General features: G+C 40.7%; 1 protein-coding gene across 1 annotated transcript in view; it reads left to right on the forward strand.

The window, feature by feature from the left end:
- The window catches only part of NDC80 (NDC80 kinetochore complex component), a 62,324-nt gene extending 40,140 nt beyond the window's left edge, over positions 1-22,184 (forward strand). The window contains exons 14-17 of the mRNA XM_058692574.1: positions 5,315-5,407; positions 6,647-6,777; positions 9,058-9,160; positions 21,939-22,184. Of these exons, the coding sequence (XP_058548557.1) occupies positions 5,315-5,407; positions 6,647-6,777; positions 9,058-9,160; positions 21,939-22,076 (465 nt within the window). The 3' untranslated portion in view covers positions 22,077-22,184. The remainder of the gene's footprint in view (positions 1-5,314; positions 5,408-6,646; positions 6,778-9,057; positions 9,161-21,938) is intronic.
- The last annotated feature ends 4,140 nt before the right edge of the window (positions 22,185-26,324 follow it).

A 26,324-nucleotide genomic window follows, 5' to 3' on the forward strand; every position in this document is an offset into this window, starting at 1 on the left:
GTCTATTCTTTTTTTTTTTTTTTTTCCTTTTTAAAGTTTATTTATTTTGAGAGAGGGAGAGCATACAAGCAGGGAGGGACAGACAGAGAGAATCCCACTCAGGCTCCGTTCTCACAGCAGGACTCAGTCTCATGAACCTTGAGATCATGACCTAAGCCAAAACCAAGAGTTGAACATTTAACCTACTTAGCCACTCAGGTGCCCCGGAGCTTGCTGTTCTTGATTACTGGTTGCATTCTTATTCTGTAGGCACCAGATACCATTGAAGATTTTTAAGAGAAAGCAGAACACCTGTGTATTTTTTTTTAATGTTTCTTTTATTTTTGAGAGAGAGGGAGGGAGACACAGAATCGGAAGCAGGCTCCAGGTTCTGAGCTGTCAGCACAGAGCCCAATGCAGGGCTCACATGCATCAACCATAAGATCATGACCTGAGCCAAAGTCAGACGCTTAACCAACTGAGCCACCCAAGTGCCCCAACACCTGTGTATTTTAGTAAGCCCACGATGTTGGCATTTTGAAGACTAAGAGGTACATGAAACTAGAGACACACAGTTAAGAGACCTAACAGTATCCTGAGTGATAAGTAAAGCCTCAAACCAAGGCTATTGCAGTGATAATGGAAAAAAGAAATATAAAGATTGAGACTATGTAATTTAGTGGTCTATTTGGATTTGAAGGTTAAGGAAGAAAGAAATTAAGAATGCAGGTGTCCACCTTTGGTATATGCTGTTAGAGGAAAAGAAAAATTAGCCATGACACTTAATGGTGGTAAGGTAGACTTTATTCAAGGGGGAGCTATTACAAAGAAGTTTTATAGTAGGTGAGAAACATTGGGCTTATCTCCAAGTACAACTGAAAGAAAAACTGGGAATTAATAACCAAGGAGTAGTGTGCAGATCAGTGGATAAAAATTTACTGAGGGAAATGCTAGGGGTAAGGGAGGATTCTGTCTAAACCGACCTAATAGGGTTTATACTGAAGGCAGGTCAAAGTGATCAGATATCAACTGGGAGATGTTGGAGAATGAGGAACCTGATTAGATATCGAGGTTAGGGATTCTGATTAAACTGTCTTAGCATGATTCTTGCTAAATCTGAACAATATAGAGGACAAACACAAGCCAGAAAGAGAGGTCAGGGGCACCTGGGTGGCACAGTCATTTAGGTGTCTGACTTTAGCTCAGGTCATGATCTTGCAGTTTGTGAGTTCAAGCCCCTGTCGAGCTTTGTGCTGACAGCTCAGAACCCGAAGCCTGCTTCAGATTCTGTATCTCCCTCTCTCTCTCTCTCTCTCTCTCTCTCTCTCTCTCTGCCCATCCCCACTCATGCTCTGTGTCTCTCAAAAATAAATAAATATTTAAAAAAAGAAAGAAGAGTTCAGGAGAGCATGAATGGTTTGGTCAAGAAGAGGATCTTTCAGTGGTGATATTCTAGAACGTTGATAAAGAATACAAGAGAAGGGTATAGGAGAATTTCAGGCTGGGGTATGCTGAGTTTCAGGTCTCTAGGACATCAAAGTGGAGAATGCCCTGTAGGAAGTTGAAGTTTGGACATAGTTGTAAATAAGTATCTCTTAGCATGTAGTAATTAAAGCCAGGAGATCTTTCAGGTGTGAAAATGAGAGAGAGACAGAAAGAGAGAGAAAGAGAGCTCTCACAAGTGAATAGATAAGAATACAGCAAAGATCAGAATCCTGGGAGAACATCCACTACCACAGTACAAGCAGAGAAAGAGAAATCGTAAGGAAGAATTAGAAGGACCTCTCAAAACTTAAAAGAGAAAACTAGGAGCTTCCATGGTCATAGAAACCAAGGAAGGGAATTTCAGGAGGGAGTGATCAGCAACTACAAATGTTAGATAGATATCTAATAAGATTAAGTCTGAAAGGTGTTCATTGACTTTAGTAATTGAGATGTTACTGGTGATATCTGCAAAAGCAACTTCGTGAAGCAGAGGAGCCAGAAAGCATATTATTATAGACTGAAGTTTAATGGTAGTAGAGGAAGATGCTGTAGAATATGAATAGTCTACACTCTCTGAACTACTACAAATTAGACTATCACAAAAGTTTGAGTCTGAGGAAAGAAAATGGAATAATAGGAAGTGGTGTATGGAAAAGGTTTTCATTTTTGTGCAGTGGGGTTTTTTGGTGGGGGAGGGAGTTGTTTGGTTTTAAAGATGAGTGCGTTCAGGGGCGCCTGGGTGGCTCAGTCGGTTGGGCATCCAACTTGGGCCCAGGTCATGATCTTGCAGTTGGTGGGTTCGAGCCCCGCGTCAGGCTCTGTGCTGACAACTCAGAGCCTGGAGTCTGCTTCAAATTCTCTGTCTCCTCCTCTCTCTGCCCCTCCCATGCTCATGCTCTGTCTTGCTCTGTCTTTCAATAATAAATAAACATTAAAAAAATTGTTTTTAAGATGAGTGCATTCAAGGGAAAGATAGTAAAGTTTAAAAAATTATGATCAAAAAGGATTGATGGGTTTGAATATGGTTCATGAAGAACTTTGAAGGCTTGGGGTCCAGAAAAGAGCTAAATGTGTTGCTTATCTTCATGAGTAAAATGGGTGTCCTGCATCCTGAAACTGACTGGAAGGAAGAAGGAAAGGTCTCAAACAAATATTTTGGTTGGGTTGACTGAAGGCAAGAAGTGATGGAATTCTATTCTAGTGGCTTCTGTCTTCTCAATGACAGAAGAAAAAAAATCATCTAATTAAAGTAACTAATGATATCTTCTTTGCTTATAAACTGCTGGACAGTTGCTTATTGAATGAATGAGTGAATGAATGAATGAATGAATGAATGAAAAAATACTAGAAGAAGTATGCCAAATATTAATAGTGGTTCTTTGGGATTGTAGTATTATTGGTAATTGTTATTTTCTTTAAGCTTTTCCTTATTTGCCACCATGGAAATGTATATTTTTGTAACTGGAGAGGGGAATGTTCAATTGATGAAACTTTAATAAAGCTTACATGGAAGGTAGAAGCTGCTCAGAGATAACTAAACATGATTTTGACCAAACATGACAGCCTAGTGGAAGTCTGGTTATTTCGGTGTCCATTGGTCTTATTGCAGGCAAACTTAATGCAACAACTTGTTTAATTTAGTAGTTATTTCAAAAATAACGTGTCTTTAGACTGGAAGTTTATAGTGTCAAGGCCAAGGGCAAATTGTCCCAAGATGTGTCATTTGGCATGCAGCTAATTTAGAGCTGAAAACATTCAAGGCCGAAAAGACTCAGAAACTTTGATCTCCATCCCCTAACTGCCTAAAAGAATTTAAAGGATCTGCTCCCAGAAGACAGCTATCACCACAGATAACTACAGTATAATATAAACTGGGGGTGGTAGACAGGGAGGAACTTAGCAAAGTCCCTTTGTTAAAATTCCTTTCTGTGTCCCATTGTGTCTGTGTGGCCCAGCAAACATTTGTTCAACAAACATTTACTCTTTTCATCTTCCCATGAATTGCTGTCCTTTTCTTGAAGTTCCAGGCCCCTACCCTTATCCTTAGTTCAGGATAACACTCATACATCATTTTGCCTGTCTTTAGAATCTCATATCTTTGGGGGCGCCTGGGTGGCGCAGTCGGTTAAGCGTCCGACTTCAGCCAGGTCACGATCTCGCGGTCCGTGAGTTCAAGCCCCGCGTCAGGCTCTGGGCTGATGGCTCGGAGCCTGGAGCCTGGAGCCTGTTTCCGATTCTGTGTCTCCCTCTCTCTCTGCCCCTCCCCCATTCATGCTCTGTCTCTCTCTGTCCCAAAAATAAATAAATAAATAAATAAATAAATAAATAAATAAATAAATAAATAAATAAAACGTTGAAAAAAAAGAATCTCATATCTTTGTGGATTCCCCATACATACGAAATTAAATTTGATTCTCTCCTGTTAATCGGTCTCATGTCAGTTTAATTCTTAGATCAGCCAAAAGAATTTTAATGGCAGAGAAAATTTTTTCCTGCCCAACAGTAGCTTCAGTAACTCCATCCTTTAAAATAACTTGAAAGTCAGGTGGTATAGAAAAGTCCTTGGAGTTAGTAGAACATGTAGTTTGGAGTTCGGGGCATATGCTGGTTGCATGATCCTAAGCGAGTAGCATTTATTCTAGCCAATTCTTCTCATTTGTAAAATAGGAAAAGAATATTCCTTACCAGCGGACTTTGATAATTGAATGTGAAGTATATGCAAGTTTTTTTTAATAAATATGTAGTCATTTTACCATCCTATCTTTTACCAAATAACAATTGCTTCATTAAATTTTTCCCAAATATATATATAAACATAATTTTTTTATAACTTCATATATGTGTTGAATCGTTCTTTTAAGGAAGCATCCAGCAGGGCGCCTGGGTGGCGCAGTCAGTTGAGGGTCCGACTCTTGGTTTTGACTCAGGTCATGATCTCATAGTTCGTGAGTTCGAGCCTCACGTCAGGCTCTGCACTGATGGCTTGGAGCCTGCTTTGGATTCTGTCTCTCCTCTCTGCCCCTCCCCAGCTTGTGCTCGCTCACTCTCTCACTCTCTCTCAAAAATAAATAAACTTTAAAAAAATATATCCAGCTTATTTATACATTTTGATATATTCTGTTTCCTGCAAGAAATACCTTCTTGGTCTAGCTGGAAAACCTTCCATATTACTTACTGGTATCACCTGGTATTAGCACTTGTTGACAGGAATTGAACTTTGGAAACACTTTTTTTTCTTTAGTTTTGGTTTCAACAGATCTTAAAGCTCAAAGTTGAATAAGACTAAATGTGGTTACTTTATTACTTTTTCGAAGGAAGCACTGACTAATAACCAGTTAGCAAACATCCAATGAAATCACTATTCATACTTCTCTTTTCTCCTAGAAAGTAAACAAATGGGAAACTAGATAGCTAACAAAATAGATCAAGTCTAAGTAAAGCTAGACTTCAAAACTAGAGGGCAAAAACAACTTATATGTACTAATAAATTAATATTAAAATGTTAAGAGTATATGTAATATGTATAATATTGTTACAGTATAGAGCTTAAAGACACTCCCACAGCTACTAGTGGAAGAAGTTATTGGTATCATTATTTTACTGAGAATTAAGCCACATTTTTTATTCCTAACCAATGCCACTCTGCATTTAAGTATTATATGTTAAAAAACATAAGTTTTTTTGTTGTTGTTTGAAATTCCTCTTTGGGGAATAATAAATTTGGGGTATAAATGATAGGTGAGAATAACATGGTTCAGTTAGTAGACTTGATAATATGAAAGTTCTATAACTTATTAAGATGTTTTTGATGTATGGATGTGATTTCTCAACCAAACTTTTTTTCCCCAAGTTAAATACAATGATAACAGAAAGCAGGAGAGGTGTAAGAACTCTGAAAGAAGAAGTTCAAAAGCTGGATGATCTTTACCAACAAAAAGTTAAGGTAAGAACTTTGTCATAGTCTATATAGGTGAGCCAAACTATGTCATAATATTCACGTGTTCTGACATCTAACTGAATCTCTAAGCCATATCCTATAACTTGTGTTTTAGTCTCATCTTCCAAAGTTTATTTTAAAGAGTTATTTTGTTCTTTTAAAGGATTTTTTTCTGGAATTGGGCTGTTATATCCTAGAACATGTTTACTGTCTAATTAATATTTTAGACTTGCTTATAAGATTCTGCATGCTTGTAAGACCAAAACATGTTTTAAAAATAATCTCTTCTACCTTTTATAGAGATTTAGTGTTAAGTACTCCTAAAGCATAAACCTCCAGTAAGGCCTGTGTATGTGGGATAGCCTGTAAAGAGTCATTGCAAACTGACTATCTTGGCCAAATTTCAAAGACCATTTGTATGAAATCTAGAATGTGGGTTCATTTCCCACCGCCTCTAATTCATCCCCTTTCTGGCCAGCATTTTACTTAGGGAAGCACTCATATGACTGTTCATTACCACCTATCCAATTTAGGTGAAAATTTTAGTCATACCAATATTATTTACTTGGTTACACCAAAAAAGTAGCAGGAATTGAAAACTTATCTCTTGGCCTTGTACTGTATTATGTTTAGGGACTATACATTTTGTTAGGCAGGGTAAAATTTTTAGAAAATATGCCACGGTAATGTGATCTACATGTGAAATATGAGGCAATTGGTAATCATTTGTATTTTTTCATATGTTCTCCATGACAGTACCTCAGTTTATTCTCTTAAAGCACTTCAGTGAAAGGCTCTCATATTTCATTTTGAGAAACCTAAGAATTGATGACCCTGAGCTCCTTTGCCTGTGCATAATTAATACACTTGTGAAATAAAAGTAGTATGAAAGTGACCCACATTTTTGCCTATATAAAAGGCCTTTTTGATGATCATAGGAAAAATTCAAATCAGTATCATAAGATTTCCTATAGTACATACTTGAAAATACTGCTGAGTGAATTCCATACAGTCCTGTTGAGAAGGTCACATCTAGATTGCATTTAGGTTGACACTATAAAATTCCCAACGGAGCATTTTAAAGTCTCTTACATGTAAAATAGTACACATTCTGAGAATACAAATGGTGATGCAACCTGATTTTTTTCAATGCTTCACATATATATGGTACGTGGAGTATACATAGTATATGGAGTATATAGAACTTGAGTATCACAAACCACAAGGGTGGCTTTATCTTGATAGGAAGCTGAAGAAGAGGACAAAAAATGTGCCAATGAGCTGGAGTCCTTGGAGAAGCACAAGCACCTGCTGGAGAGTGCTGTTAACGAGGGCCTCAGTGAAGCTATGAATGAATTAGATGCTATTCAGCGAGAGTAAGTTTATGTCACCAAGATTTATAATGTGTATTTTCAGGTTAATTATTTAACTTTTTACTAGATCTTCATTTATTTGCTTTGATTTATATTATAGAGCTATTTGGGGGAGAAGGAGTAATGAACAGTACTTACATGAAAGCAGCTTATAACTTGAGATACTGTCCCTAAACAAATATATTCTGCAACTATTATAAAAAATCATTCCTTTTTAAATGTTTTTATTTATTTATTTTGAGAGAACACATGCGTGCAAGCAGGGGAGGGGCAAAGAGAGAGGGGGAGAGAATCCCAAGCAGGCTGCATGCTGTCAGCACAGAGCCTGATGCAGGACTCCATCCCATGAATAGTGAGATCATGACCTGAGCCGAAACCAGGAGTCAGATGCATAACAAGACTGAGCCACCCAGGTGCCCCAGGAATCATTTATTTTTAGATCTAATTAATAAATAACTTTTAAACCCTGAAAACAACATAAAATTTTAAATCAATTTAAATACTTTGGCTATTTGTTAGTATTTTTAAGATATGTATATTTTCTAGAGATCACATGTATTATATAGTAAACTATATACTATAAATCATACAATCGTTCTGTAACACAACTTGTGTCCTCATAATAGGCACCACAAAATCATGCAATAAAAAATCAGGATTTATAGGAAAATTGGGATTAGGGCACAACACTCAAAATCTCTGTCAGTGACACACAAACAAAAGATAGGAACCTAACAAAAATGTTAGCACAATTGTACACATTGTAAATGGTTAAGAAATACATAAATGCTATGATAAATATGACACTTTATCTTAAAAAGACTTGAAGTTTGCCTATGGAAATGAGCATTCAAAAGGTTGCAGCTTGTAAATTATTGAGATGGGGTGGAAGGAGGATTACCTAAAATCAGATGGAAAGTTTTTTTTTAATGTTTTTATTTATTTTTGAGAGAGAGTGAGTACAAGCTGGGGATGGATAGAGAGGCGGACAGAGGATCTGAAGCAGGCTCTGCACTGACAGACCCAGTGTGGGGCTTGAACTCACAAACCATGACCTGAGCTAAAGTCGGACACTTAACCAACTGATCTACCCAGGTGCCCCTCAGATGGAAATATTTAACACCAGATATGGATGCATGTGGCTCATCACACAATGCAATGAACTGACAGAGCTGGTACACACACACATTTGTGGGCTAATGTGTTTTGTGTATTCCTTTGCATCTGGATTCAGCTGAGTACAGCGTTCTACGTTCACTTAGTGTTTCTCAAGAAGGTAAAGGCATATAGGAATGCCTGGCTGCCTCCGTTGGAAGAGCATGCAACTCTTAATCTCAGGACTGTGCGTTTGAGCCCCACGTTGGGTGTAGAGAGTATAAAAATAAATACATAAATAAATAAATAAATAAATAAATAAATAAATAAATAAAAGGAAGGAAGGAAGGAAATGGCATAAGCAAATACAAATTTTGCATTATGCTCAAATTGCTACATAATATATCAGTCCAGTTGGAACAAATACATATTTCCAAACAAGCAGCATAACTGTATATATTATGTTACATTTCTTAGAAGTTCTTCATTATCAAATTACTGTCAAGTTTTCTCTCTTGGTTTCCCTTATTTTAAACCTTACATAGGAAAAGTTTTAGCCACATTTTTTATTAACAGTAACTAAAATAGCAACATCCCTTTTTGAAAGAATATTCTGCCTTTCTGTATATAATTCTCTCGTGCAACCTATGTAAAATCAACATACTGAATAGGTAATCCATATGCTCTTTTTTCTAAAGTTTCAATAAAGGGGCCCTCAACTAAAAAAATTTCACTTTTAGGTTAGAAGTACAACCCTTCAGAAAATCATACCTCTTCATTTGCTTATTTGTAGTTTAGGGATAAAAAACTCAGCTGAAGGGTTTTTTGGCTTGCAGTTTTTGTTTTTAATTTGAATTTGCATGCCTAAAGGTAAGACTCCCACTCCCCCATTCAAATGTATTTAATGCCTTGCCCCTGAAAGCACTTAAGTTTGCAGTCTTTTTGGAGATGCAATTAAGACCATTTGCTCCCAGGTTTTATATGTTAAAGCATGAGGTTTTGGTGCTGTGTTGTTTTGTTGCTTGCAAAGGATCTTTGAAAATGTTTTTTGGTTTCAATGGTTGAGAAGCAAACAGCACATATACAATCACAACGTGGTCTTATTGAATATGAAAAGAAGTGAGCTAACTAGGACTGATACATTAAGTTTTTTCCTAAGCAACACAAACAAGACTGTTTATTCTACAGATACCAACTAGTTGTGCAGACCACAACTGAAGAAAGACGAAAAGTGGGAAATAACTTGCAGCGTCTTTTAGAGATGGTTGCTACACATGTAGGGTCTGTAGAGGTAAGTGTATGAAGGTCTCTCCTACATGCTAAGAAAGCTTTTTAAAACGATATTTCCGTTTTGCTTCTACAGATACAAATGATAAATTGCATTTCTATGGAAAATATGTTCTAGTGAAAATTTATCAGAAGAATCTTGTTTAGTGGTATGGTAAGGGGACATCTGTGCATTTCATAAAGTAATCTGTTTTTTTCACATAAACAGCATATAATGATATTTATTATATCATGATGTGCCAAGCCACATTCTGCATACAGAAAACATACCAACACACTTTAGAATCCACTAAAATGAAAGAACATGTGTTATGACAAATATTTTTCCTCTCTGTTAATTTCATGTAGAGTACTTATAAAATATTGAATAGAGTACTTAGGAAACATGAAGCATAGCTTGAAAGTTCAACAATAACACTATTCCTCCAATCTGCTGTACGGAGTTCAAAAGCCAAGGCAAATGCTAAACTTTAAAATTCCTGGGTAGTTTTTTAGATGGCAATATATTTCCAATTGTGAATGGATTAAGAGGGAAAAAACTCATTATATCACATTGACAGTCTTCCATTTATTGAAAACAGAACATATGGTATTGTTACAGCAAATACGTGACACCCAGAAAGAGACAAGTGACACACACCTGGAAAATCAGAAAAGACTGTTTATTTTGCACCAGTGCTAGCCCTGCGGAGTCACCTGCAAAGGCTGAGCCCTGAGCCCTGGTGCTGGCCTTCTTTCATGCCTGGCTAGCTTCTAGGCACTTGGAAACATTCTATTGGCTGCACCATGGGGTGGGGTACTATCGGTTGTACTACACGGGCAGCTGGCTGATGCAACTGAGGCAAGCAAGATTACAGAAGCCAAAAGCATGCAAGGGGAGTATCCAGCCTCAGACATCTGGCTGGCCCCTTTTTTATCTGCTCTTGCCCTCATTCCTTCTCATTACCCCCTCTTGATTCTCAGGCTTCTGTAGCCTTAGAGAAAATCAGTTTGTGGGGACCAGGGAACCCCTTGCTGTCACAGGAGGAGGGGCAAAAACCATTCTGGCTTCTTCCTGCTGAACAGGGGCGTCAAAGGGAGGGGTGTGATAGGTAGGGTTCTTCATCCAATGGGGAGTAATGACAGCTATAATGGTCCAACTGGAGCATCATCTGGAGTTTATAGCTTCTAGGCCAGAGGAAACAAACCTGGTTAGCATGTTCAGAATATAAGGACCAAACAGGAGGGCTATGAAAAGCATTAGGAGAAGACCAGCTAAAGGGAGGATCCAGGATGCCCAGTTCCATATGTTGCTCCAAGAGTTCCATGAGTCTGCTAATTCTTGCTTCCGTGTGATGATCCACTCCCTTAGTTTTTGGGCCATATCTCTCACTATCCCTGATTGGTTAACATAGAAGCAGCATTACTCATTTAGGAAGAGACACTGTCCTCCTTTTTCAGGAGTTAACAAGTCTAGCCCTCTCCTGTCTTATAAGACTACTGCTGCTAAGGAGTCTACTTGATCCTGTAAAACCACAAGACATTTGGCCACTCATTCTATGTCATCCATTAGGTCCTTGGATAATTTATGATAATAAGTGGTTGAGGAGTTAATAGGGTAACATTTACAGTTGCCTGTGTGATTGGAGTAGCTGCTTAAAGGGGCGGGGGGCCTGTGGAAAGCAGAGCCATCAGGCTCTGGCCAGACTGGGATTGGTATCATTGAGGAGGCGATGAGTTGTACTCAACATCTGGTGCAGACAGGGATCTAAATCAGGTGGTCTGCCCAATTCAAGTCTAGGCAAAGGCCAATAGGTTGGGTTAGTGGTGACCCAACAGGCATGGAGAACATCAGAGCAGATTGGATCAGGCAGCCCCCAATAGCGTCTTATTTTTATTTTTCCCATCCAGTAAGTTCTCCCATTCCTGTTAAGGTAGTGATCCTCCTGGTATTATAACATCTGTCTGGCAGGTGGGGATAAACAATGGCACAGAGGCATGGTATTATCTCATCTTTTATGGCCAGAGGAGCAAGAGAAGGAATGGGAATAAGGAAGGGAATATGAGCAGAGGAAGAGATAGTGGAGTAATAGGGCAACTGGGCCTGTAATGTAGGGCTTTCCCTCATGGAGGCAAAAGACAGCAGAAGATCCTTTGACACATCCCTCCAGTCAGGGAGGAAGGTTCCAAGAGTGGCAGTGGTAAGTGGAACAAGTACACGGTTGGTAAGTGGAGAAGATTCCTTTTGAGCATGTTAGGAACAGGTATATGTGCAACAGGGATAGGAGACAAGGCTGATTCAGCATTGGAGAGAATGATTCCATCCTGAGGTAGGAGACAGTTATAAAGGCAAAGAACAAACATGCAGAGAAAGACATCAATCACAACTCAGATCATATACAGCTAAGGAGAATAAGGCATCCTGACACTAATAAGTAGAGGGAGGCTAACAAGGGTTTGTGACTAAGGTGCCAACCTGCAGGAATAACTTGTGTCGGCCCCTACAGCAAAGAGTATAACAACAAGTATGGAAAGAGAAATAGGGATGACAATGAAATTTGAGAGAACGAGTTGCTGTAATTCATTTAGGTCACTTCATGATTTCCTTAAGCTTCTGGTTATAGAGTGTTCTCAGGTGTTGGCTGCAGGCTGCTTATCGTCTGCCATCTTCTTAAGGGTGATCTGTAGAGGACTTTTCTGGTTAGCAGCTACTTTCCATTCCAAGTGGTTATCAGGTGACAGATGGGCTGCCTCTACTCTTGAACAGTGGATCCAGGCAGTTAGTCCTGCAACCTTGAGGGCTATGGGCATGGTTAGCACAACTAAATAGGGTCCCTTCCAGGTAGGTTTCATTGGTTCCCTTTGCCGATCTTTTATCCAAACCTGATCCCCAGGTTTTTGAGGGTGTACAGTTATTCATAGGGAAATGGGTATCTTGTCTGTCACCCATCTATGTATCTCAAATATAGTTTTCCCTAATCCTTTTAGTTGTTTTTGTATTTCCAAATTCCCTAGCTCTGTCAAGTCTCCCCTGAATTTGACTAGTAGGAGGGGTCTTCTCTATTGGATCTCAAAATGGGAGAATCCTATTTTTGTCTGTGGTGTACAGCATATTCAGAGAACTAGGGGTAGTATATCTGGCCAGGGCAAGTTAGTTTCCTGACATAGTTTGGCCATGGCTAATTAAGGGTCTGGTTCACACATTCCACTTTCCCTGAACTCTGGGGCCGGTAGGCTGCATGTAAGTTCCATTGGATACCTAGGGTTTTGGACTTGTTGCAGCACCTTGGGCACAAAGGTTGGGCCGTTGTCTGAGCCTATGGTTAACGGCATTCCATGTCTGGGAATGATACCCCTTAGCAGAGCGTTAGTGGCTTCTCTTGCTTTTTCGGTGCGTGTGGGGTAGGCCTCAACCCAACCTGAAAATGTGCAGATGAATACCAGAAGAAATTTATATCCTCCACTGGGTCTTATTTTGGTAAAGTCCACCTCCAAATCTTCAAAGGATGCTTGACCACAGCATTAGATTCCCATGAGCCCATTAGGGCCTTATTTAGCGTTATTTTGAACACAGAGGGGCAGTGTTGAGAGATCGAGGTACAGAGGGATGGGAGTCGAGCAATTACATAGTAACAGCTCAGTAAGATTTCAAGGGTGGTTTTTCCTAGGCGGGTGAGCTCATGCTTTTGGGAGAGCCACCTGGTGGGCTAGCTGTTCCCACATATATACTCTTTGGTCTAGAAGTACCCACCATCTTTCTTTTGTCTGGCTTCCCTTTTCCTGTCGTGCCCATTTTGTTTCTGGCTGTGTACCTTGGAGAAGTTGGCAGTTCCAGGACCAGCATGATTTTCGAAGGTGTTGTTTGTTCTCCTGCTGCTTGTTTAGCTGCAACGTCTGCCCATCAGTTACCTTCTGCCACTGAGTCTTTTTTCTCTTTCGTGTCCCTTGCAGTGAATGACTGCTACTTCCCTTAGTTCCCAGACTGCACTTAATATTTTCAGGATTTCTTCCCGATTTTTTATTTCTTTTCCTCCTGCGGTCAAAAGTCCTCTCCTTGTAGAGAGCCCCATGTATATGTAAAGTGGCAAAGGCATAGCACAAGTCAGTGTGTATGTTGACCCATTTGTCTTTACTGAGTTCTAGTGTTCTCATTGGGGCCCACAGCTGCTCTTTGGGCTGACCACCCTTGTGGAAGGGCCTTTGCTTCTGTGACCTCAAAATCAGAGATTACTGCATAACCGGCATGTCTTTTGCCTTCATTCATGAAGCTGCTGCCATCAGTGTACAGGATGAGGTCAGGATTTTGTAAGGGCCTGTCTGATAGTTTGGGTCAGCTAGAATATACTTCATCAAGTACCTCTAAACAATCATGCTCTGGGGGCCCCACCGCTGCCAGCAAGAAAGTGACAGGGTTTAGAGTTTTTACGGCTTCCAGTCTTATTCATGGGTCTTCCTATAGTAGTCCCTGATATTGTGTCATCCCAGCATGAGTTAGCAAGTGTTGCCCTCTGGCATTCATCATGATAATAACAGAATGGGGAACCTTAATGTTTAGGTTTTGTCCCAACATGAGTTTATCTGCTGCCTTGATTAAAAGTGTGGTGGCTACCAGGGCCCTCAAACAGGGTGGCCATCCTACTGCAACTGAGTCAGTCTGCTCTGAAAGGTATGCCACTGGTCTTTGCCAAGGTCCAACAAAATTCCTGGGTGAGAACCCCCAGGGCTACCCATTGCTTTCATGTACGAACAGGTTGAAGTCTCGTGGTACATCTGTGAGTCCCAAGGCTGGTGCCTCTGTAAGTTTTGTTTTTATGGTCTTGAATACCTCTTCTTGATTAGGGTCCCAAAAAAGGGGTGCCCTTTCTTCCCCCCCTTTAGTGCTTCATATAGAGGTCTAGCCAACTCCGAGAACCCTGGGATCTATATTCAACAGAATCCTGCTGCTCCCAGGAACTCTCGGATCTGCCCACGGGTAGTGGGAACTAGAATGGCACAGACTGCCTGTTTCCTTTTGGCTCCCACCATCCATTTACCTTGGGTAATTTTGAAGCCCAAATACTTAACTTCCTGTTGACAGATTCGTGCCTTTTCCTTTGATACCCAGTATCCCGCCTCTGATAGTAGCCTGAGTAGGGCCCTGGTTCCTCCCAGCTTTTGGTTTGCATGCAACTGGCTAGCAGGAAATTGTCCATTTATTTATTGGAGAAGTCCCATCCCGGAAACCTGGCTAAGTCAGATGGCAGCGCCCCACAAGTTTGGTGAATTTTTGAATCCTTATGGCAGCCTAGTCCAAATGAATTGTTCCTGTGCCCCTGTAGTAGGGTTTTCCCATTCAAAGGCAAATAGGAGTTGACAATTAGGCCTTAGCTAGAGACAGAAGAAGATGTCCTTTAAATCCAGACATGTGAGCCATCCTGCCTCAGAGGGTATGAGTCCTAGTGGAGTGTATGGGTTAGGCAACCCTGAATGCAGTGTGATGACTGCTTCATTAATTGCTCTTAGGTCCTGTACAGGGCGGTAATCATTTGTCCCAGGCTTTTTCACAGGCAGCAGGGGAGTATTCCATGGGGACTGACATCATTTTAGAAGTCCCCATTTGAGTACACTGTCCAAGTGTGTCTTGATCCCCAGGTGTGCCACCCTTGGGACCATATATTGGTGTATTTTGACTGGTTGAGTCTCTGGCTTTAGGTCAGTTAATATTAGGGGGTGTTTTTTTTTGCCAGACCATGGTGGTTTCCTTCTGCCCAAACTGAAGGGAATTCAGCTTCTAGCTTGGGGGCCGCAGTTGGCTCACTAGGAGGGGAAGTGTATAATCTCCGTTCCTCTTCTCGTGGAATCATCAGGGACAAAATCATGGGCTGGGTCTTTTCATTTAGGCACAATTGTATCTCTCTATCCAAAGTGAAGGATATTCCTGCACCCAACTTGTCAAGGAGGTCTCTACATAACAGTGAGACCAGGCAGTCAGGTAGATACAGGAATTCATGAACTGCTTGGTGACCACCCAGCTGGCATTGTTGGGGACCACAAAATGTCCTTTGGGTTTGCATCTCAGTGACTCCTATGATGGTGACTTCTCGACCAGAGAGAGGTGCCACCTTCTATGTCACACAGAGTGTTCAGCCCTAGTGTCGACCATGAAGTCTATTGTCTGGCCTTGGGCTTCATTTTGACCATGGGCTCATGGGGGTCCAGTTGGATAAAGCCAGTTCTTCCTAATCAGAGTCCACTCCTACCAGTCCAATCAGGTCAGCCTTGGGTGGTTCTGGTTAGTAGTGGCAGGCTGGAGCAGAAGTTTTTGGTTTTTTTTCCCTTTTGGCATTTGGGGCATTCATTTTTCCAGTGTCCAGATTCCTTGCAGTAGGCACATTGATCCTGTTCCCGTGGCGCCCTTCATTTTTGTTCTTGAATCCCTTGTGGTTTCCGTGGGGCCCCTTCTAGGGGGGATGGTCGCCCCAAGGCTGTGACCAGCAGAACTGCCTTTTGTTTCATTCTTTGGTCTGCCTCCTTTCTAGCAACTCAATCCCAATTTACAAAAACCTTGTTGTCAATTTTCAATAGTTCAGTGGGATTCTTTCTAGAAAATCCTTCCAATTTTTGGAACTTCTGTCTAACGTCACTTTGGGCCTATCCCATGAAGGTAATATTGACCATGTGCTGGTTTTGGGGGGCTTCTGAGTCGAATGGAGTGTAAAATCTGAAGACTTCACGTAATCTTTCATAGAAGTCAGCTGTACTCTCTTCTGCTTTTTAGGACCTCAGATACCTTTGCCATGTTGGTGGGCTTTTGGCCCCTGCTTTTACCCCTTGGAGGGAAGCGAGTCAGTATCTTTCTAATCTGGCCCTTCCCACTTCTGTGTTGGGGTCCCAGCAGGGTTCTCTTCGGGCATAGCCTCCCATGCCCGAGCCTCAAAGTCTAGTTGTCCATCTGGTGCCTGAGTCTGGAGCCTTTTTCTGGCTTCGGTGACTGTTCATTGGTGCTCTTCTGTGTTGAAAAGGGTGAACAGAAGCTGCTTACAGTCAACCCAAGCAGGGAAGTGAGACTGAAATATGAATTCTAGGAGATCTATCATCACCTGCGGCTTCTCAGAGTAGGGCAGTATGTGCTGTTTCCAGTTGAGGAGGTCAGTAGTGAAGAATGGTTGGTAGAAAATTGATCCCCCCTCTTATAGGATCCCGTAAGTGGCATCCTAGTCTCCCCCAGTCTCCCACAGTGGCATCTGAATTACCATTAGGGACCTTGGACCTTGAGCTGTTGACCTAAGGCATCTTCCTACTGGTTCAGGTGTCTGGTTGGGGTGGACTGGCTGCTGGCAGAGACAAGACTGACGGGAGTAGACTGTCAGGCAGGCGAGGTTTCCCTCCCTCAATTGATGGGGTGCTGGGGGCATATGGTGGTGGAAATGGAAGAACTTCTGAATTTTCCTGGAGGATGGGGGGCAATTTTTTCTGCTGTGAGGTCTTCTTCTCGGCCCGTGGCACTAAGACCCTTCATTGTCCCTTACTATTAACGCAGAACCGGACTCAAGGAAGCTTGACTTGGGCTATTTCCAGCCATTGATCGATGTATGGGAATGGGTTCTGGCGGCCCGGGTCTCCAGTAACTACTTTATAAACAGCTCGGACTGTGGGGACATCTAGGGTGCCCTCAGGGGGCCAGCATATACCGAACGTAGGCCATTCTAATTCACAGAGGGTGTGTAATTTCCCAGGGGTCAATTTGACCCCATAGTCACCTGAAAATCCCTTTTTAAAATTCTTAATCAGGGGCGCCTGGGTGGCGCAGTCGGTTAAGCGTCCGACTTCAGCCAGGTCACGATCTCGCGGTCCGTGAGTTCGAGCCCCGCATCAGGCTCTGGGCTGATGGCTCGGAGCCTGGAGCCTGTTTCCGATTCTGTGTCTCCCTCTCTCTCTGCCCCTCCCCCGTTCATGCTCTGTCTCTCTCTGTCCCAAAAATAAAATAAAAAACGTTGAAAAAAAAAAATAAAAAATAAAAAAAAAATAAAATAAAATTCTTAATCATATACTCCAAAACAGTTGGCTTTGAGGAATTTCCCCCAGTCCTAGTATCCTAGATGGGTCCCTCCCAATGTACGGTGTCACAAGACAAAACTAGAGAAGAGGTTGTTTTATCTGCCTGGCCACTCCCCTCATGGGGATTAGACATCTCTTAGTATTGGCAGGTCAGTATAAACCCCTGACTTGGATCCTGCCTTGAGCCATATGAGGTCATCGGAATTTCAGGGTAGGACCCACTCAAGCTCTGTAGCCAAAACCATGGAGCACAGGCATTCAACACACACATTCAGACAGATTACAGACTTCCACCCAAGACTTACCTGTTCTGTGTGGTACCTCTGTCGCCCGGGAAGTGATCAAGCTCCCCTTTCACCTCTAGAGTGAGCCTGAACTCGCTCTGATGTCCCCAGGACACTTACCGATCTGACATCCTGAAACAGGCCTTTTCTATTCCCCTGGAGTCCGTTCAAGCGCAGTGGTGGCCGGCTGTTGTCAGGCCCAGCAAGGGTCGGGGTCCACTGAAATCACCCGTGGATATGCCTTCCTTTCCGTCACATGGGCTGGTGATAAGTGGCCTCTCCGCTGGCCTCCAACAGTGGTGGCTCAACAGGCCAGCGTGGCTGTCGACTTCCTGGCCAACGCACCAGAAATGTTACAGCAAATACTTGGCACCCAGGAAGAGGGAAGCAACATGCACTCAGGGAATCAGAAAAGACAGATTATTTTGTACCAGTGCCAGCCCAGCAGAGTCCTCTCCAAAGGCTAACACCTGAGCCCTGGTGCTGGCCTTCTTTTATGCCTGACTAGCTTCTGGGTGCTTGGAAACATTTTATTGGCTGCATGGGGGGTCACTACCAATTGTGTTATGCAGACAGTTGGCTGATGCAAGAGGCAAGCAAGATTACAGAAGCCAAAAGCATGCAAGAGGAGTGTCTGCCTCAACATCTGGCTGGCCCCTTTTTTATCCTCTCTTGCCGGCTTTCCTTCTCAATATCCTACCTCCCCTCTTTCTGCTAAAAGACATTGATCTGCATTTTCTTGTTTGCCAGTGCTCTTCACTTTCCTAAGAACTAGGAAAAACATGCTGGATCCTACATCACAAAACCTGGATTCTACCTACTTCTTCCTAATTCAGCCACTTAATGGCTCTATAACCTTCCATGGATTCTTTTTCAACCAGTTAATTTGTTAACTTTGAACCAGAGACCAGAAAACTATTTGAGTAATTACTTTCTCATTCTCCAAAGGATAATGTATAATAGATGCCTAAAAGAAAAATTCATTCATAACATATAATGGTTGACACATAATTGGCAAGTATGGAAGGAGCACATAAGTCTACCAATCATCTTTAAAACCTAATATGGGGAAATTTTACAATTGGTGAAGTTTGAAGAAAACAGGAGTTTGTATCTAACGGTATCTTTAGATGGGATATTTTTCCCCTGGGGCAAAGCATTTCTTTGAGCAGTTGCTGATTGGAGCCTCATGTAGGTCCTCATGTAGCTTGGTATTCTAGACTAGGAGACAGCAAACTACATACAGTCCACAAGCCAAATTATTTGGCCCTTTTCGGGAAGAGGTTTCTGACTCCTGTTGTAGACTCCTTCCTTCTTAAGGGGCACAAAATCTTTTTTGTCTGTTTAGATGTTCAAAAATTGTTGTTAAGCTATAATAACTAATCCATTGTAGTATTGATGCATATAAACCAATCTCTCTGATTCAGAGTACAGAAATAGATGATGAGCAAAGACAAACTGATTTATGAGAGAGGTACTATTGCAAACCAGTGGGGTGAAATGAATTTTTCAATTAACGGAGTTGGGATTCATACCTTAAACCCTAGAAACAAATCCCTTCAAGATGGATTAAGAAATTAACATGAGGCTAAATTTTTAACTTTTAGAAGAATTACGGGCACTATATATACACCTCAGGAGTTGTAAAGTTCTTAAATTAGACACAAGGAGTACAAACCACAAATTATTTATAAACTCAGCTTTGTTAAAATTAAGATCTCTATATCAAAACATAAAGAGTGGAAAGGTAAGCCACAAAACAGTAGATGATATTTTTTAAAACAACTTAATAGGGGCGCCTGGGTGGCTCAGTCGGTTAAGCGTCCGACTTCAGCTCAGGTCACGATCTCACCGTCCGTGAGTTCGAGCCCCGCACGGGCTCTGGGCTGATGGCCCAGAGCCTGGAGCCTGCTTCCGGTTCTGTGTCTCCCTCTCTCTCTGCCCCTCCCCCGTTCATTCTCTGTCTCTCTCTGTCTCAAAAATAAACAAACATTTAAAAAAAAATAAATAAAACAACTTAATAAAATAAAGGGATGCACCTGGGTGGCTCAGTAGGTTGTATCCTGACTTTTTTTTTTTAAATGTTTTTTTTAACATTTATTTATTTTTGAGACAGAGACAGAGCATGAACGGGGGAGGGTCAGAGAGAGAGGGAGACACAGAATCTGAAACAGGCTCCAGGCTCTGAGCAGTCAGCACAGAGCCCAACGCAGGGCTCGAACTCACATACCGCGAGATCGTGACCTGAGCCGAAGTCGGACGCTTAACCGACTGAGCCACCCAGGCGCCCCTCCTGACTCTTGATTTCAGCTCTGGCTCGTGGATTCAAGCCCTGTGTTGGGCTCTGCGCTGACAGTGTGGAGCCTGCTTGGGATCCTCTCTCTGTCTCCCTCTCTTTCTGCCCCTCCCCTGCTCATGCAGTCTTGCTCTTGCTCTCGTTGTCAGATAAATAAAGGGAAGGGGCACCTGGGTGGCTCAGTCAGTACAACGTCTGACTTCAGCTCAGGTCATGATCTCGCAGCTTGTGAGTCCGAGCCCGACATCTGGCTCTGTGCTGACAGCTTGGAGCCTGGAGCCTGCTTCAGATTCTGTGTCTCCCCCTCTCTCTGCCCCTTCTCTGCTTGTGCGTGCTCTCTCTCTCTCTCTCTCTCTCTCTCTCTGTGTGTGTCTCTCTCTCTCTCAAAAATAAACATTAAAAAAAAAATTTAATAAATAAAGGGAAAAAAAAAACAACTAATAAAGAATTAACATCCAGATACATAATGACCTCTGGAAAATAAGTGCAGAAAGTGGGCAAAAGACTTGAATGGGAATTTCACAGAAAGCTAATATGGCCAATAAACATATGAAAAGATACACCACTTCCCACCCTTAAGAAATTGGCAAAAAAAAAAAGTTTGAGAATACTAAATGCCAGCAAGAATATGGAGAATTGCAAGTTTTTATTTATACTGCTCAGGTTTTAAATTGATGTTAACAATTTTAGAAAACAATTTGGCAATAAAATGGTACAGTTCCATTCTAGGTATTTAATTAAATTTTTACACTGTGTGCTGGGGTACTGTACTACGTTGGCTAGTATTCCCCCCAAAATTCATGTCTATCCAGAATCTCATAACATGACCTTATTTGAAAATAAAGTCTTTGTGGATGTAGTAGTTAAGACGAGGTCATACTAGATTAGAGTAGGCCCTCAATCTAGGGACTGATGTCCTTATAATAGTCCATGCGAACATGGAGGCAGAAATTAGAGTGACACACCTGCAAGGTAAGTGTTACCCAGAACTGCTAGAAGCTGGTAAGAGGCAAAGGATTCTTCCCTAGAGCCTTGAGATAGAGTGGCCCTGCCAGTATCTTGATTTTGGACTTTAAGCCTCCAAAACTATGAGAGAATAAATTCCTGTTGTTTTAAGCCATCTAGTATATTGTAATTTGTTACAGTATAATTGAAATAGTAAAAAAACAACCCGGTTATTGGCAAGTACACACACCATATCAAAAGCATTAAACCATCATTCACATGAGAAAACACCCTATATTAGTTTCCTGTTGCTGCTATAACAAATTACCCCAACTTAATGGCTTAAAGCAACACAGATTTATTTCCTTATATTTCTGGAAGTCAGGAGTATAAAATGGGCCTCCCAGGCTACAATCTTTCTAGAGACTCTAGAGGGGAATCTGTTTGGTTTTTTTCCATTTTCTAGAGCCAACTACATTCCTTGGCTTGTGCCCTCTTCATCTCCAAAGCCAACAGCACAGCATCTTCTATCCCCTCTGACCTCTCTTCTGTCTTTATATTTTCTCTCTGACTCTCACACTGCTGATTACCTCTTACCAGGACCCTTGTGATTATATTGGACCCACCAGGACAATGCAGAATAGTCTCCTTTTCTTAATATCCTTAACATAATCACATCTGTAAAATTCCTTTGCTGTGTAAAGATAACATATTCACAGGCTCTGGGGATTAGGCCGTGGACATCTTTGAATAGGCTGCTATTCAGCCTACCATACCTGGGAACCAATAAAAATTCATTTGTAGTAAAATGGATAAGTAAATGTTGATATATTCATGAGTAGAAACTATATAGCAGTACATAAATAAACTGAAACTATCTGCATTAACATCAGTGAATCAAAATACTGGGTGGAAAAAAGTCAAAGAATATTATATTTAATATCATTCAGTAAATATGAAGGTCAAAACCAGGTACCACTAAACTAGTATATTGTTTAGAGTTACATACATACATATCTGTGTGAGGTGGAGGGTAAAGTATAAAGAATAGCAAAGCACTGTTCAGGAGAGTGTTTGGCTCTGGGGAAATGATTAGGAAAGGGCACAAAAGGAGATTCAAGAGCATCCCTTTTACTCCTGCCCTTAACAGTTGTTACATGCTTGTTTGTACACTTCACAATTAAATTCTTTGAAAGAAATTAATGTTTTTTATATTAACAATTGTTTATTGTTTCTACTAGAAACATCTTGAAGAGCAGATTGCTAAAGTTGATAGAGAATACGAAGAATACATGTCTGAAGATCTCTTGGAAAATTTTAGAGAGATTGGAGACAAGTATAAAAAGAAAGCTGCTCTACTTAAGGCTTCTGATGAATGAAGATAAAATTAAGCAAGAACTTTATTAACAAGTGTAAATTTTTAAATGTCCTTTGTAGGTTCGAAAAATCTCTTAACATAGCCTATACCCCTCCTTACAATGAAGTCTCATGACTTGGGGCGCCTGGGTGGCGCAGTCGGTTAAGCGTCCGACTTCAGCCAGGTCACGATCTCGCGGTCCGTGAGTTCGAGCCCCGCGTCAGGCTCTGGGCTGATGGCTCGGAGCCTGGAGCCTGTTTCCGATTCTGTGTCTCCCTCTCTCTCTGCCCCTCCCCCGTTCATGCTCTGTCTCTCTCTGTCCCAAAAATAAATAAAAAATGTTGAAAAAAAAATTAAAAAAAATAAATAAATAAATAAATAAAAACAATGAAGTCTCATGACCATATCTTCCCAAGCCTGTGAAATATTTTTATATCTTTTATAAACCTAGTTTATTAATTTAAAGTATGTATAACCTGAAATTATGATAACTTGTTGGATTGTTGTCTTTAGGTGTGAAAGACTAGTTGTATTATGTACCCAGAGTTAATAAAATTATATCAATAAAGTGTGTTTTTTCCTGATTTCTCAACTGAACTTCAGATGGTCAGAAGATAGTTATTCTCATCTAAACCAGGAGTCAACAAACTGGACCACATGGTCACACCTATTCATTGACATATCTGACTGTTTTCATACTACAATGGCAATGTTTATTATAGGAGACAGAGACCATATGGCCTGCAGAGCCAAAAATGTGTGCTATCTGACCCTTTACACAAAGTTTGCCAGTCCCTGGTATAAACTATACAAATGTCAGGACTCTTTAACTAAAAACATGGTCCAACTCACTCCTTATTCAGAGCCAAGAATCTTTCTGTTTTCATGCTACCATTACTCTGAAATAAGCAGAAGAATATGGAATGTGAGAATCAGAAGAAATAATAAAATAATCTTGTTCATTCCCCTTATTTAGAGATGAGAATTCATTTCTAGAGAAGTTCTCATTTACCTCTGATGACACCTCTTCATAGCGGTAGAAGCCACACAGGAACTTACAGATTACACAATTCTGACTACAGCCAGCCACAGGAGCTGTGAAATATGTATGTTTTGGATGGTGAGGAAGTCGTGTTGGAAGGTAAGATTTTTGGAGGTCTAAATTGTTAGGAAGCTCCTTAAATTGAACTGACATCTGCCCCCAGTTGAACTTTCTATTCAAACTTTATTACAACTCTAATGCAAGTCAGAATGAAGAACATGTTAAAATAAAATGTACACAATATAAGAGCCCAGAATGGAATTCCAGCAAAACTTTGTGAAAGGAGGTCACACAGCCTGAGTGAGTGGGATGAACAAAGGTCATAATTGAGAGATAATAGGACACGATTAATAGTCACCAATGTAGTCAAGAATCTTGACTCTTAACATGCAGCAGAACCTTCTTCAATGATGGAAATATTTTATCTGCACTATCCAGTATGGTGCCGGCCATATGTATCTATCATGCACTCAAATGACACATCTGTTTATTACAAAGACAGCTCAAGAGGTTTACCACTCAACTGTGGTATGGAAATTGCAGCATTAGCATCACCTGGGATTTGGTGTTTTAGTTAAAAACACTCTTGGCCCCACCTATTGAATCAGAATCTGAACCTTTTATAGTGTATTGACATAAACTATACATATTTAAATTTTTGTAAGTTTTGACATCCATATACACCTAGAAAATCATCACAAAATAATGAATATATCCATCACCACTAAGTTTCCTTGTGGCCCTTTGCAACCTTTTCTCTTGCCCCTGACAGCTGTCCCACACCTATCCCCAGACAAGCACTGCTCTCCTTTCTGTTACTGTAGTATAATAATTTAGTATATACGTTTGCATGGCTTGCGGAATATTTTGAGATCTATGTTTATTTGGAGGTCCAGGTTGCACTGGATATCAGTAGTTCATTTCTTTTTGCTGACTAGTGTTCCATTATATGAATATATTGAGTTTGTTTATCCATTCATCTGTTGGGTATTTGGATTCTTTACAGTTTCTTACAAAGGAAGTCATGAACATTCAAGTGTTTGTATGGACATATGCTTTCATTTCTCAGGTAAACACCTAGGAGTGGAATGGCTAGTTCATACAAGGTAGGGGCATATTTGACTTTTATAAAATTCGTAAAATATTTTCTATAGTGATGGTACCATATGTTCCTACCTACAGTGTATGAGACTTCCCAGTTGCTCACATCCTTACCGACATATAGTATGGTCAGTCTTTAATTTTAGATATCCTAAAGGGACCTAAAGGGGTGTGGTCCTATCTCATTTTGATATTAATATGCACTTCCTTAATGTTAAGCATTTTTTCATCTGCTTATTTGTCAGCCATATATTTCATGACGAGTGTATCTTCAAATATTTGCCCATATTTTTACTGGGTTGTTTCTTATTACTGATTTGCAAGGCTGTTTATATGTTCTAGGTATAAGACCTACATGTTTTGGAAATATTTTCTCCAAGCCATGGCTTGCCTTTTCATTTTCTTAATAGTGTCCTTTGAAGAGGAAAAGTTAATTTTGATGAAGCCCAATTTATTTCTACTTTTATACTTTCTGCATTTTGTGAAGTATTTAAGGAATCTTTGCCAAACACAAGAAATCTTTGCCAACATCACTATGCTTTTCACCTATTTTATTCTAGAAGTTCTACTGGTTCTTTTGGTTCTACTGAACCAAAAATCAGAATCCAAACCTGAATCTTTAAGAGGTCTCCAAGTTGGGGCGCCTGGGTGGCTCAATCAGTTAAGCAACTGACTTCAGCTCAGATCACGATCTCACTGTTCATGAGTTCAAGCCCCATATCAGGCTCTGTGCTGACAGCTCAGAGCCTGGAGCCTGCTTCAGATTCTGTGTCTCCCTCTCTTTCTGCCTCTCTCTCACTCATGTCTCTCTCTGTCTCTCAAAAATAAATAAAAACATTTTTTAAAAGTTTAAAAAAAATAAAAGCCCCCCAAGTTGTTTGTATTTACATTAAAATTTGAGATGCACTACTTTAAAGTCACCACTAAAGTATTATTAATGTAATATTATTTAATAGTGACTTTAGAAATGAAAGGAAAGACGCACTAAGTTCAACCAAAATGATTGCCTAAGCACAATCTCAGACATGTTCAAGAGGCAAAAGTGATCAGCAAATTTGTAGGACACTTTTCACTCAACATATTTTACCTCACTTTACATACAGTTTCCTTCTGAATTCCTAAGGACAACACATGTCTACACCATTGAGGTAGATATTATTCCAGTTTAAAAGTTCTAAGAATCCTAGAGTCAGAAAAGGCTTTAGATATCATACAGTTCAACTTCTCAATCAGTAGGGAATACTGCCCCTGGCATTTTTTTTTTATTTACTTGAGAGAGTGTGCATGTAAGCTAGCAAAGGAGGGGCAGGAAGAGAGGGAGAGAATCTCAAGCAGGCTCCATGCTGTCAGCACAGAGCCCAGTCGCACAAACCATAAGATCATAACCTGAACTGAAATCAAGAGTTGGACACAACCTACTGAGCCACCCAGGCACCTCTCCCTTAGCATTTTTGTAGATGATGTATCTAGTCCTGGTCTGAATACTTTCAGGGATAGGTCTGCTTCCAAATTCCTTAATTACTTCAAAGCATTGATGGTTGCACAATGCTACTTGCCAGAAGGTTCTATCTTATAATGGCCAAAACCTGCCTTCATGTAACTTCCTCTAGTTCCATCTTTTTGTCATAGAATATTTATCATAGTCTCCAGTTCCATTTAGGGACTCCAATGATCTATTATTGTTCAGCTTATGTTTAATCCCGTGCTTGATGAAATCAATCTCTGCAATTTTTTAGAAACTTTTTGTTTATTTATTTAGAGAGAGTGAGTGGGAGAGGGGGACAGAGAGAGAGGGAGAGAATCAAAAGCAGACCCTGCACTGTGGCACAGAGGCTGACACAGGGCTTGAACTAATGAACCATGAGATCACAACATGAGCCAAAATCAGGAGTCACTGCTTAACCAACTGAGCCACTCAGGCACCCCACAGTCTCTTCCCAATTATTTTAATCTCTTTGTTATTCGACCTTGTTTTCAATGTTACTATGTCCTCTATGGAGGTATCTTTATTTACTTTATTATTTATTTTTTTATCTTTATTATTTTTAGTTTACATCCAAGTTAGTTAGCATATAGTACAACAGTGAATTCAGGAGTAGATTCCTTAATGCCCCTTACCCATTTAGC

The sequence above is a fragment of the Neofelis nebulosa genome, chromosome 11, assembly GCF_028018385.1.
Source record: "Neofelis nebulosa isolate mNeoNeb1 chromosome 11, mNeoNeb1.pri, whole genome shotgun sequence".
In the NCBI taxonomy this organism is placed as follows: domain Eukaryota; kingdom Metazoa; phylum Chordata; class Mammalia; order Carnivora; family Felidae; genus Neofelis; species Neofelis nebulosa.